Source organism: Moschus berezovskii, chromosome 20 (genome assembly GCF_049115385.1).
Source record: "Moschus berezovskii isolate FMDL1 chromosome 20, NW_MosBer_1.0, whole genome shotgun sequence".
Classification (NCBI taxonomy): domain Eukaryota; kingdom Metazoa; phylum Chordata; class Mammalia; order Artiodactyla; family Moschidae; genus Moschus; species Moschus berezovskii.
The window spans coordinates 26,272,775-26,285,599 of NC_142479.1; the positions used below are offsets into that span (position 1 = coordinate 26,272,775).

The 12,825-nt window shown below is 43.3% G+C and overlaps 1 protein-coding gene across 2 annotated transcripts; it reads left to right on the plus strand.

Annotated features, from left to right (window-relative positions):
* The first annotated feature begins 1,749 nt into the window (after positions 1-1,749).
* On the plus strand, positions 1,750-3,933 carry LOC129536663 (WAP four-disulfide core domain protein 18-like). 2 transcript variants are annotated; one of them, XM_088828671.1, is made up of 4 exons: positions 1,750-1,906; positions 2,522-2,670; positions 3,498-3,600; positions 3,690-3,933. In XM_088828671.1, the coding sequence occupies exons 1-4, from the start codon at positions 1,822-1,824 to the stop codon at positions 3,719-3,721; spliced, it is 369 nt and encodes a 122-aa protein (XP_088684797.1). In that variant the 5' UTR covers positions 1,750-1,821; the 3' UTR covers positions 3,722-3,933. The 2 variants fall into 2 exon arrangements, with proteins under 2 accessions (XP_088684797.1, XP_055251684.2); XM_055395709.2 differs by lacking the exon at positions 3,498-3,600.
* Positions 3,934-12,825: the final 8,892 nt, after the last annotated feature.

Consider the following 12,825-nt stretch of genomic DNA (forward strand, 5'->3'; position numbering starts at 1 on the left):
CCAGTCCATTCTAAAGGAGATCAGTCCTGGGTGTTCATTGGAAGGACTGATGCTAAAGCTGAAACTCCAATACTTTGGCCACCTCATGCGACGAGTTGACTCACTGGAAAAGACTCTGATGCTGGGAAGGATTGGGGGCAGGAGAAGGGGACGACAGAGAATGAGATGGCTGGATGGCATCACCGACTCGATGCACATGAGTTTGAGTGAACTCCGGGAGTTGGTGATGGACAGGGAGGCCTGGCGTGCTGTGATTCATGGGTCGCAAAGAGTCAGACACGACTGAGCGACTGAACTGAACTGAACTGAACCTAAAAAATGCTCTGAGACATAACATTACATGAATAAAGCAAAATAATGCATATAACTATTTCTGCAAAAAAAAGTATATATTTGTGTATATACATATATGTGTACATAAAAGCATAGGAAAAGGGCATGGGAAAATACACAGCAAATTGGTAATTTGATTACTTCCTAGAAGGTTACTCTGGATATATCTGTATTGTTGGAATTATTTACCACAATCAAGTGTTGTTTGAAAATGAACTTTGACAGATTATGTTAACTCAGTGGTGGTGGTCAAGTCTAGCTCACTTTTTGAGAAGGATTTGAGAGACCTCTCTTTGCCAACAGTGCTGCTCCAAAGGACTCTCCTGCAAGCTGTTTGGAGCTGTGCAGCCCTGGCCCCACAATCATGGCTACAGTATACAGCATCCTGGGGTCCAGCCAGCCATCTTGGGTTTGGATCTGAGCTTCCCCTTTGCTGTGCTGCATGGGGCCATTGATCTCCACCCCGGACTGAGCTCCCTCCCAGGGAACCCTGGTCCCTCCTTCAGACCAAAGAGTCATTCCTGGGGGCTTGTACCCTTTGAACATGCTGAGATTCCCAGATGCTAATGTGAGCTCTCTGCCTGAGACGGACAGGCTGAGTCCTCCTTTCTTGGCTGACTTAGTCTTTCCCTGCTCTTAGGGTAGCAGGCTTCCCCACAGAAGGTCCTAAGGTGCTTATCTGAGGTCTGACCACCAAGGACAAAGTCACTTTCTCTTCATTCCCACAGTCATTCAAGTTTAACCTGCATATGCCTCTTTCAAAGATTTTGTAATTGGGATGGGAAGGTGGGTGGGCTCCTTCCACAGGCCCCTGAGGAGGCGTTCGTGTCCTTCTCCTATAGTTCTGCTCATGTAGGTCACCCACACATCTTTTTCTCCAGGAACTTCTTGGTATGGAGCAGGGCAGCCTCAGAGACCACCAGTCATCAAGATAGACCATGTCTCTCAACTCTCAAGGGCTCCAGCCTGCTTGTGATCTTGCAACATCCATCCCCTTAGATGACTGATTTCACTACCATCGTGGTTCCACCCTCATGCCTAGGGGAGGCTCCAAAGCGTACACTTACCATCCTTGAGTAACTGGACCTGCTGGAGACCCCAGATGGGCCCTGACAATGCCTAGCTTCATAATTTCAGCTCTCACTGTGAAATTCTAAGTTACATGGAGAGAATTCTTTTCTTTGACCATGGCTCCTAAAGGCACCAGGGAAACCAGAGCCAAGTTGTGATGGAGCAATGAAAGAAAGGCTAAAAAATGTTCCCAAACTCTCTGGTTTGGTGTTTGCATTCCCAAGAAACCATTTCCTTGTCTGAGAAAACAGTTGTGAAATAGAACAAGGAAACTAGAATATCCTAGGACACTCCCTTGAGAGCTTATATTTTAATCCTCTTCCTGCTCCACTGCCTATCACCTCACCCTCCTTTCTGTTGACAGTGAGAGTATAAATTGGGGCTGGGCTCGGCCCCTGCACCACACCAGAGGCCAACATGAAGACAGGCACCGTCTTTGTTCTGCTGGCTTTCGTCGTCATGGGGCTGGAGGTGGCCTGGGCTCAGGTGTCTCTTGTCAAAGGTGAGAGTGCTGAGGGGACCCTAGCTGACAGCAGAGAAGGCTCAGAGCCCAGTGTTAGACCTGAGGGTAGTTTTGCCTGGAAGCAACCAGGTCCCCACAGCAGAGTGGGGAGTTGGCATTGATTAGATGCATTTTCTTTGATCTAAATGAGCACTCATCCTGTGTATCCCATTCTCCCTATCAGACTGGGTTGGGTCTCATTAATGGGGGTAAAGGGTACGTTTTCTCTCTAGTTAGGAACTGTGCCTTGTGTGTGGGACCCCAGAGGAAGTTGGGAGACAAATGGAGTGTGTGAGGCAGGGGATGATGATCTCTGTAAGCAGAGGCTTTTCCAGAATCTTCTTATAAGGTGGGAAGAAGAGGGTTATGACTGTGCAGGTTTCTTATCTTCTGAGACCGTGCAGCCTTCAGAGAAAGGAGAGCTTTCTCCTAAGGCCCAGACTGTGGACTTCATGAGAGAGGAGCCGTGGAGGCTCGGGGAGGAGTTCAGAGCTCAAAGGAAGCAATGGAACTGGTAGCAGTCCTGCCCGTGATGGAGGCATCAGGCCTCCAGCATCAGTCCTCAGGCCTGTCTTAGTGACTGTTCCATACTCCAAACACCGTCCTGTGTTTCAGAACAAGAGAAAGTTGGATTCTGCCCAGAGGTGCCCAAAGGTACTCTGGGAACTTGTGTGGAATTGTGCTCAGGAGACGATTCCTGTCCTGAGGGAATGAAATGCTGCAGCAATGGATGTGGTCATGTCTGCAAAACGGCTGTCTTCAGAGTGAGTACAAGTCAGGCAAGAGCTGGCCAAGGGGTGCACCCGACTCTCCAGTGGACTTGGCTCACACGTCCACCGCCAGGAGAGTCTGGAAAACTCCCAGAGAAAGGGGCTGGAAACATGGCAGGACAGCTGGCCACATTATCTGAGGCCTCCTCCTAAAAGAGGAGCCCTATCCCAGGACAACGCTGATGGGTTCGGTTGAGACAAGTATCCATGATATAGATTCACAGATCATTCTTAACCAAGGTTTTCTCACTTTATTTCTTCTTCCTCACCAAAGGGATTTGACCCTTCCTGGAAAATGGAACATCCCGGGAGGAGGAAGGAAGGGAAAGGGAATCCCTAGGAATTGAGTATCTCCTGTGTCAGGCATGCATTTTGTGGGAATTGAAACAAAAAGACAGATACAACTGGATAAATGAGACAGACATAGATAAACAATCTAGGGTGACCAGTGCTTTGCACAGATTTCTCGTACAATCTGTGGGAGAAAGAGAGGGGTTATGTGCTTTACCTTGAGGGAGAGAGATTGAGAAAGCTGTCAGATAGTAGAGAACATTGAGTGAGAGAATACAGGGTGCAGAAAGTTAGCAGGAGGAAAGCAGGGCAGGTGAGAGGGTGGGAGGAGTATGGGTCCTCCACTGGAGATGAGGAAGTGCTGGTAGTAAGAAGGGGCTGCAGCATCTCAGGGGGATGGTGGAGGGTCATCCATGTCAGAGTCCAGTGAGGGGAGAGCGCTTCCTGCTGAAGAGTTTGGTAAACTACTGGATGTTTCTAAGCACGCTTCCCTGGTGGCTCAGAGGTTAAAGCGTCTGCCTCCAATGCAGGAGACCCGGGTTCGATCCCTGGGTCGGGAAGATCCCCTGGAGGAGGAAACGGTAATCCACTCCAGTATTCTTACCTGGAGAATCCCATGGACGGAGAAGCCCGGTAGGTTACAGTCCACGGGGTCGCAAAGAGTCGGACACGACTGAGCGACGGAACGGAACGGAATGTCATGATCAAATTTATATTTTTAGGAGGTTGGCTCTGGTGGCCGTGTGAAATCTGACTGAACGGTTATTGAGCATGCCTGAAGAACAGCACCTGAAAATTTCTTATGAATCCATGAACAAGATGCTTGGCATAACAAGACTTCCATATCCATTCCTTGTTCTTTCCTTTGCCTGGAATTGTAGCCTTGGAGGATAAAGATCTAAAATGGCACAATGGCTGCTTTCTAAAAAATACATGTTCAAAATAAACTAAATCTGTGGCATAGTTTGGGCTGTGTCCATCTTTTCATTTAGGCATTCTGGTGGATCTTCTTTGGTTAGCAGGACCATATGTGTGCTCTGTAGTGGGCCCATGAATACAAGGCACTCAGAAAACCAATAGATCAGACCCAAGTTCCTCCCAGCTAGCTCCTTTCCTCCTTCCACATCTCTGTCTCTAGACAGGGCAGAAGGCACGAGAATGTTTTCTCAAGCGTCCTGTGAAGATGATTTTGTCAAACAACAAAACGAATGAGAATGTAGCACCTAGGAGGCCTATTGCAGCAGCTTTTATTAGGGCAAGACTCCAGAGGGGTAGGAGCGGGAGCAAGGGTGGGATACTCCATTCTAAGGCAGCACAGCGACATCTAGCAGGTTGCCTAACTCTGGGAGAGCCATCCTGTTGCCTGGGATGTGGGTGACATGAATTGGAAAGTGCCAGCGGCTATCTTTAAGTGATTTGAAGTAAGGGTACAGTTAGGAGATAAACTCTGAGGATGTAGCCTTCCATTCAGACTTCCCTGAGACATAAGCTAAATCTTAGTCTCCCAACGATTCTGACAAAAATGATGGACGGGACTGACTTTATCTCTCCCAAGAATCGAGTTCTCAGTTCACTTCTCTCCATCAAGATTCCTCCACTTAGCCTGATAAGTATGAAATGTGGTCTTCCGTATCTGTGTCTCCCTGTCACCAGCATTGCTCTTGTACATCTCATAACACCAATGTCACGTGGCCTCATCTGTCTGTGCAGAGGAATGAAGGCACATTAGCATTGAAATCTTCTGTCACTGTCATGTCATCCTCATCTCAAACCCTTCCAGTCTCCTTTATGAGACTCGTCATTTATGGGGGTTCATGAGCATACCTCTAAAACGTTTCCAATCAATTTCACCATTTATCTGCCATTCTGATTGCCAAAGTATGACCTTCCTTGGCAAAGATACTGGAGGATGGCCTCCTACAACTTCCACTTACGTCTCTCCCCTTCAGGTAGTGCAGATATCCCTAGAAAGTTGTTTGTGCTTTTTAGTAAACTTCTCATTTTTCTCACCTGCATTTAAACTGCCTTTATATTTAAGGGAAAACTCTATGTCTCCCTATAGAAATTGATAAGGCCCAGATAACGCAAGACTCACATTCCAGATTTGGAACTCAGCAATATTTCCAATACAGTGTCAATTCTCCAAATTGAGGCAGAACTATGCCCCATTTTAGCAGGTGGCCATATCTGTCTCCTCCCAGTTCTCTGAATTGAAACTGAGCTGGATTGTTTGGGGATCCAGAGTACAAGTGTTTTCTATGTTACTTGTTTGTTGGGTATAGGCTTCATTCAGCCTCTCTGACCTTCTCTGAGTTCTCTGAGTTCCACTGGGCAGATTCAAACACTCACTAATCAGGGAAGGGAGAGGGAAAATAGGGAAGGAGCAGTCAGGGATGGTACAGTCTTAAGGTATTTTTCAAGTTATTTTTCAAGTAGCATCCATAGCAATATCTTTGAGTTCTCCTGCAGGAACTAAGGCCTTCAACCAGAAAGGGGATAACTTCAGCACAAGATTCCTAGAGCACCACCCTGTTACCTCACCACTAGCCAATCAGAAGAAGACTTTCTTCTGCAGTCCTCACCCCAAATTCTGCCTTCTTTTCCTGAGTCCTGCTAAAATCATCTTTTTAGGCCTCCTGTTTGGCCCTTATCTGTTTCAACTGCTTACAAGGTTCATATCTGACAGGGTCCAACAGTTTCAGGCCAAATCGTTACTAGAAGGATGAATGCTGGTTTGGGACCCAGAATACCTCGTTTTGGATCAAGGGGAAAGAGACTTCTACCCTGCTAGGCAGGCCTACGCCCACTCTCAGCAGGAAGTAGTTTTAGAAGAAAGAGACCTCCGCCCCAATTCCCAGAAAGAATCTGGAGTATGAAATCTCTCTGCAGAAGTTGTTAGGAGAAATACTGACTGAAACTGTCCACTCTGGCCAGGAAAGGTAGTAACCACTTCCACGAATTATCTTACAACAAGAGAGCCTAGTAAGGAACTCAGAGCTAACAAGCTGCCACCAACATGAAGATTTCAGGAAAGGTCAAAAGGAGGGAGGAGATGCCTGTCCAAATGTCCTGCCAACCTCCCCGAATCCTCCTCACTGGAATCCATCTTAGCTGAGCAATGCCTGCACTATCAGGAAGGACCCTGAGTTGGAATGATTAGCCAGAGACAATCTGGAAACTAACGTCATTACCATAAAACTCGAGACTGCGAGTCACATGGCAGAGCAGTTCTGGTTTCCTTTACCCTGTGGTTCTCCACCTGGGTACCCCTTTCCAATGAAGTCTCTCGCTTTGTCAGCACGTGTCTCAATTCATTTCCAAGTGTTAGACAAGAGCCCACTCTCAGGCCCCGGAAGGGATCCACTTTTCTGCAATCGTGGGGTCCTGAAAAATCCCCAAGATGTTTTTCATGCTCCTGGAAATGAGGAGCAATTTAACTGTCTGGTTAAAACATTATTTCTTCATGAAAAACAAAACAAGATGATGCCCTTATAAAAAGTGGGCTTCTGGGACTGGAGTGACAATCACAAATGTGGGGATCTATTAAATTCTCGTGACATATTACCATTTGAACACATCAGGTGTCTGCAGCAGCCATGAGGTATAAATGAACAATTAAGTGAGAAGACTGAGTGGAGACCTTGGGAATTCCTAGATGTTCTGTAATTGAGCAGGATCCCAGGGAGCCGTCCCAGTACAGAACCTTCCCCCCTATCCTCTGCTTTAGCTCTTCTGAATTGGATACAAATTAGTGACTAAACAACAATGAAGTACTCAGATGATAGTACCTGATGCACCTTTCTTGAGTTGTTTTACACAAGGTAAAATCATCCCCAAAGGGAATAGATTGATTACTTAATGACCATGAGCACATAGTCCCCAGGCATACAGGAACCTTGGGATTGACAGTGTTCAACCCTGTGACACCCTCACCATCAACCAGTCAGAGAAATGTGCATGAGTCAATCACATACCCTGGGACTCTCCTCACCTTGCCTTTTAAAAGGCTTTGCTGAAACCCATCAAGAAGTTCAGGTTTTTTGAGCACTAGCTGTCCCAGAATTCTTTGTGTAGCACCTTACAATAAACACTACACATTCCTTCACAACAATCCAGGCCACATTCAAGGGAGAAGATTCAAATTTTGGTTTGGTAATACTCAGTCTGCAAAACCCACCCATCAATACTCGCCGCCATCAAAGTTTTATTCCTAATTTTTTTTTCAGAATGGTATATGAGCTGCCTCTATGTTCAGACTCCTAAATTTGCTGAAACTCAATTATTCCTGGAATTTCATATTCCACAGGGTCATTTTCCATCCCTGCCAAATCTTTTAAACATCCAACTGTTGCTCAGCTCCCTAGTCCCAGATCTTGTTCGTGTTTCATGTTTGTCATCTTTGTCCTATTTTATGAAGAGCCCAGAATGAACATTAAGACATAGTGTTCACAGCATGAGCTCTTACTAGGTTAGAGATGATGAAATTTAAAAAGTCAGATGTCACAGACCTGACCATCTCCTTAACACCTGTGGGCCTGCTGCCTTTCTGCATGACTTTAAGTGTGTAATAGATAATATTTGGAGGGATTCACAAGGAGTTCTCCCTCTCTCCCTTGCTTCCTTACACTCACACCCATTCCCCTGTGTCGACTAGAAAGATGCACAGTGTGAGAGTTTCGAGTTAAGTTTTATTTGGGACAAAATGAGGACTGCAGCCGAGGAGACAGCACCTCAGACAGCTCTGAGAAACTGCTCCAAAGAGACAGTGGGGAAAGGTCAATATATATGATTTTGGTGAAGGGGGAGTTCAATGCAATTAAGCACTCATTTTACAAAAGGTTTTCTGCTGGTCACGAGGAGCCGATGTCATCATGAAGGGATTTACTCCTTTTCTAGATATGGAAAGATGCAAATGATGGGATTATGAAATCAGTTCCTGAAAATATCTAACTATCTAAAGACTTGTTCCACCAGATTCCCTGGAGCACAGAGTGCCTCACTCCACCCTGAACTCCCTTAGCGGGTATTGAAGCTCAACAGCTGCAGCAGCGCAGGGTTCCATCTCCTCAGAGGCAGATGGCAAATGCCCTTGTTGTTATTGTTCAGTCACTAGCAATGCTCTTGCCAAATGCCAATTTTTAATTTTCAATCAACTGGGCTTCCCTGGTGGGTCAGCTGGTAAAGAATCTGCCTGCAATGTGGGAGACCTCGGTTCGATCCCTGGGTTGGAAAATTCCTCTGGAGAAGGGAACGGCTACCCACTCCAGTATTCTGGCCGGGAGAATTCCATGGACAGAATAGTCCATGGGGTCACAAAGAGTCAGACACAACTGCATGAATTTTCACTCACTCACTTAAGCAATTATAAACCCAGACTCACCGGCCTTGGGGGAGGGTGAACTCAGCTTAGAGAAGCAAATCAACTGAGTTCCTCAGCAGGATTTCCTTGCGAGTCTACATACTAGTCCTGAAAGCACAGGTTTTCCATTTCAAGGTCTGGGATTTGGGGTAGAAAGGATTTGGGTGGAGGTGAGGGGATGGGAATAATGCCGAGCCCGCAAAGATAGTTTGAAGATCCTGTCAACTACAGATCAGCGCAGGTGGTAAAGTATCTGCCTGCCAGTGCAGGAGACTCAAGAGACACGGGTTTGGGTCAGGAAGATCCCCTGGAGTAGAAAATAGCAACCCACTCCAATATTCTTGCCTAGAAAAGTCCACAGACAGAAGAACCGGCAGGCTATGATCCATGGTGTCGCAAACTGCACACACTCAAGGGCATTTGCCATCTGCCTCTTCCAGGAATGAATCCCATGCTGCTGCAGCTGTTGATCTTTGATATGCCCTGAAGGGAGTTCAGGGTGGAGAACAGGAATGAGGCACTTTGTACTCCGGGAAAACTGGTGGAACAGCTCTTTAGATAATTAGATATTTTCAGGAACAGATTTCATGATTTCAGTCCTTGCATCTCCTCACCCTTTATGGTGACATCAGCCCCTGGTGACCAGCAGAAAGCCTTTTGTAAGGTAAGTGCTTGATTGCATGAGCTCCCCCTTCGCCAAAATCATGTGTATTGACCTTCCCCCTCTACTTCCCCCCGAGCAGTCTCTCAGAGCTATCTGCAGTGCTGTCTCCCAGGCTGCAGTCCTCATTTTGTCCCAAATAAAACTTAACTCAACTCTCAAGTTGTACATCTTTCTTAGGTCGGTGCTCCATAAAGTGTCAATAGAATAAATTAATGAAAAATAAATAGTCACACATGGACACACATAGAGAAATACAACAATAAAAAAAAAAAAACAGTAAGTTCTAAAAGTTTCAGAGAGAAAACCACAACTGCCTATGAAAGAGTCAGATGAAGTTCAGAATTCTCAGCAGCAATTCTAACCATCAAGATAATGAAAATATATTCTCAAAGCATAAAGAAAATATTTATGCATAGAGTATTATATCCAGGAAAGTGATCACTTAAATGGGAGAACAAAATTAAGATAATCCTCAGGCATCTGAAGCCAAAAAGTCCTTTTTTGAAAACACTCTTGGAGTAAATATTTCAGCAAGGAAAGGAGAAAAAGTCAGAAGGATGATTCAGATTCATGGGTGGTAAGGGTGAGTTTACAGCTTACTAATAGATGGAAATTTTTTTAAAGTACAAGCATACAATCCAGAACTGAAATTCTATTTGGGATCTACGTGGCTATTGAGTAGTTTGGGGTTGGGGGCATGAGCACAAAGAGACATGAGGGCAAGCTAAGGCAATGCCCTTGTTCTGGGAAAGGTGCAAGCATTAATAATGCTTAAAAACTCAACAGGGGTAAATTCCAGAAGAATAAAATTAGAAGTATGAAGTTTAAATTACCAGATGAAAAATTTAACCTAGTTAATGGAAAGAGTAAAGAAAAACAAACAAACAAACAAAAAAAAAGCAATAAGAAAGTATGATAAATAAGAAACATGAAATATGGTGACAGGATAAATCCTAGTTTACCAGTTAGGGCCATAAACATAAATAGGTTAAACTTACTGATCAGAATGTAGGGAATATGCTATGCACAGGCCTGCTCTATAATTAACAGGGCTTCTTTGAAAAATAAGAATGACTTTCTCATCACCCCCAGGCGAAGGGCTGGGAGCAGTAAAAAGTACATCGTGGAAAAACATCTTGAAAACAAGATGTTGAAGTACTGATGTGACTGATGGAAATTAGTGACTGTTCCCATAACCAGAGCCTTGCGGGAGTTGCTGAGAAATGACACTGAGGACTGTGCATTGTATATCTTTATCTCCGATCTGAGATTGTAAACAACAGATATCTCAAGAGCTCGAGGAAGTCGATGTTAGCAATAAAAGGCATGCAAGGATTAAGATCTGGGCTTTTGCCTGCAAATGAGTCTTATTTTTCCTTATTCTTCTGTGGCACTTCTCCCTTGGGTTGGTTTGTTGTTGGGCTGGTCCCGACACAGAAGACCTCTCAAATTGAATAAAATGAATTTAAGTCAAGCAAAATACTGCTTTAAGAAACACATGAAAAAGGTCTAATAGTATGTCTTATAGAGAAGGAAATTTTACTGGACAAATAGGAACTAAAAGAACACTGAATTATCAATTTTGATATTTAGCAAAAATATTTTAATATCAAACATATAAAGGAAAAAGGATATTATTTAATGTTCAAAGGAATGATAAATTAAGATGATTGTGAACACAGGCACATATACTCCTAAAATTATTACTTGACATATATACAAAGAAATAACTGATAAAAGAAAAGAAATACATGAATAAATTATTTTAGTTGGACATTTATCAAATCCCTCTCAGAAATTAATGAATAATAAGACAAAAATAATGAAAAATAAAGACAAATTAAATCATAAAGATTAACAAATTCAAACTAGTAGATAATAGACAACTTTACACTCGACAACAGAGAAGATAATTTTTTTTTCTTTTTCAGTGTTTATAGGACATTCACCAAAATCAAACAAGTACTAGGCCACAAAGAAATTCAAAACCTATTCCTGATATTATAAACTATATTATCTAGCTGCAATGCAAAAAAAATAAAAATTCTTAGAGTCTTCCAGAAAATAGAAGAGGAAACACTTCCTAACTCATTCTATGAAGTCAATATTATGCTAATATCAAAGCTAGATAAAGACATTACAAGAAAAGAAAATTAAAGGCCAATATCCCTTATAAAAATAAATGCAAAAATCCTAAAAAAAATAAAATACTAGCCAAGTGATTTCAATAGCATCGTAAAGGGATTATGCACCATCACCTAGTAGGATTTATCTTAAGAAGGCATTGGTGGTGAAAATCAATAAATATAATGCACCACATTAATAGAATAAGGGAAGAAACAACACATCATCATCTAAACTGATGCACAAAAAGGATTTGACAAAACCTACCAACTTGATGGACATGAGTTTGAGTGAACTCCGGAGTTGGTGATGGGCAGGGAGGCCTGGCATGCTGTGATTCATGGGGTCGCAGAGTCGGACATGACTGAGCGACTGAACTGAACTGAACACTCTTTAATGATAAAAATACTAAGAAAACTAGGAATAGAAGTGAATTTTCTCAACACAATAGATGGAATTCATGAAAAATTCACAGCTAACATCATATTCAATAATAAATGACTAAAAGCTTTCCTTCCAAGACCAGGAAAAAGACAAGGGTTTCTGCTTTCACTGTTGCTATTCAACTGGAACTTCTAGCCACAGAAATGATGCAAGAAAAAGAAATAAAAAGCATGAAAGTTGGGGAAAAAAAAGAAATAAAACTACCTCTATTTGAAGATGACATGATTCTATACATAGAAAATCACAAAGAATTTACAAAAATTCTACAAGAGGCAAAAAATAAATTCAATGAAGTTCAGGTCAGTACACAAAGCATTTCATCAGCAATGAAAAATCCATAAAAGAAACTAAGCAAACAATTTCATCTACAATAGGGTCCAAAAGAATAAAATACCGAGAAATATTTAACCTAGGAGGCTATTAACTGTTTCACCACTGAATGCCAGATTTCCATCCTAGGAGACTAACAACCTTCTTATTGCCTTTGGCTTCTAACTAGATCAATTCATGAAACCCAGATTCCTGCCATTTCCCTGAGCATAGTTGCCCTGTATCCACTCCTGACACCAGTTTCATCCACAATAAGCCCTTTTAGATACAGACAAAAGAAGTCAATTCTGACTAAGTTGAGACAACAGGAATTTTGTTATTACACAGCTCATAGAAAAAACAGGAAAGACTGGTGAATCAGGTTTAGGAACAGATTAAGAAACCATATAAGGCCGGTAGCAGAGGACATAGCCAAGTTCAGCTCACAGCCACAATCTGGTTGCTGGCACCTCTGCCACTGTGATTTGTTTTGGACTATCCCTAAGTCACAGTGCCATTCCCTATAGATCCACATCATCAGAGAGAAGCAATATAATTCCAAGCCCTATTTGTCAGGGAGTAGGAACGAAGTATCTGGGCCTTGCCAACCTCCAGAGGGAAAAACAGAGTTTCTCTTAAATATAAAGGCAGCTTAAATGCGGGTGAGGGACTTTCCTGGTGGTCCCATGATTAAGACTTCGTGCCTGCAGGGCAGGGGGAACGAGCTCAATCTGTAGTAGGGGAACTAAGGCCTCACATGCAGCAGAGCACACACCCCCAGCCCCTGCCGAAAAAGAAAAAGTAAATGCAGGTGAGAAAAATGAGAAGCTTACTAAAAAGCACAAAAACTTTCTAGGGGCATCTGGACTACCCGGAAGGGAGAAACCTAAGTGGAAGTTATAAGATGCCATCCTCAAATATCTTTGCAGGGGAAGATCATTCAGCATGGCAGATAAAT

What these genes read in the sequence shown, in the direction of transcription:
- LOC129536663 (XM_088828671.1), top strand. Translation starts at nt 1,822, where the DNA reads ATGAAGACAGGCACCGTCTTTGTTCTGCTGGCTTTCGTCGTCATGGGG. An exon ending in GCAAAACGGCTGTCTTCAGA is followed by an intron (nt 2,671 to 3,497) that starts GTGAGTACAAGT and finishes CCTCCAATGCAG; the next exon opens with GAGACCCGGGTTCGATCCCT. An exon ending in CCCATGGACGGAGAAGCCCG is followed by an intron (nt 3,601 to 3,689) that starts GTAGGTTACAGT and finishes TTATATTTTTAG; the next exon opens with GAGGTTGGCTCTGGTGGCCG.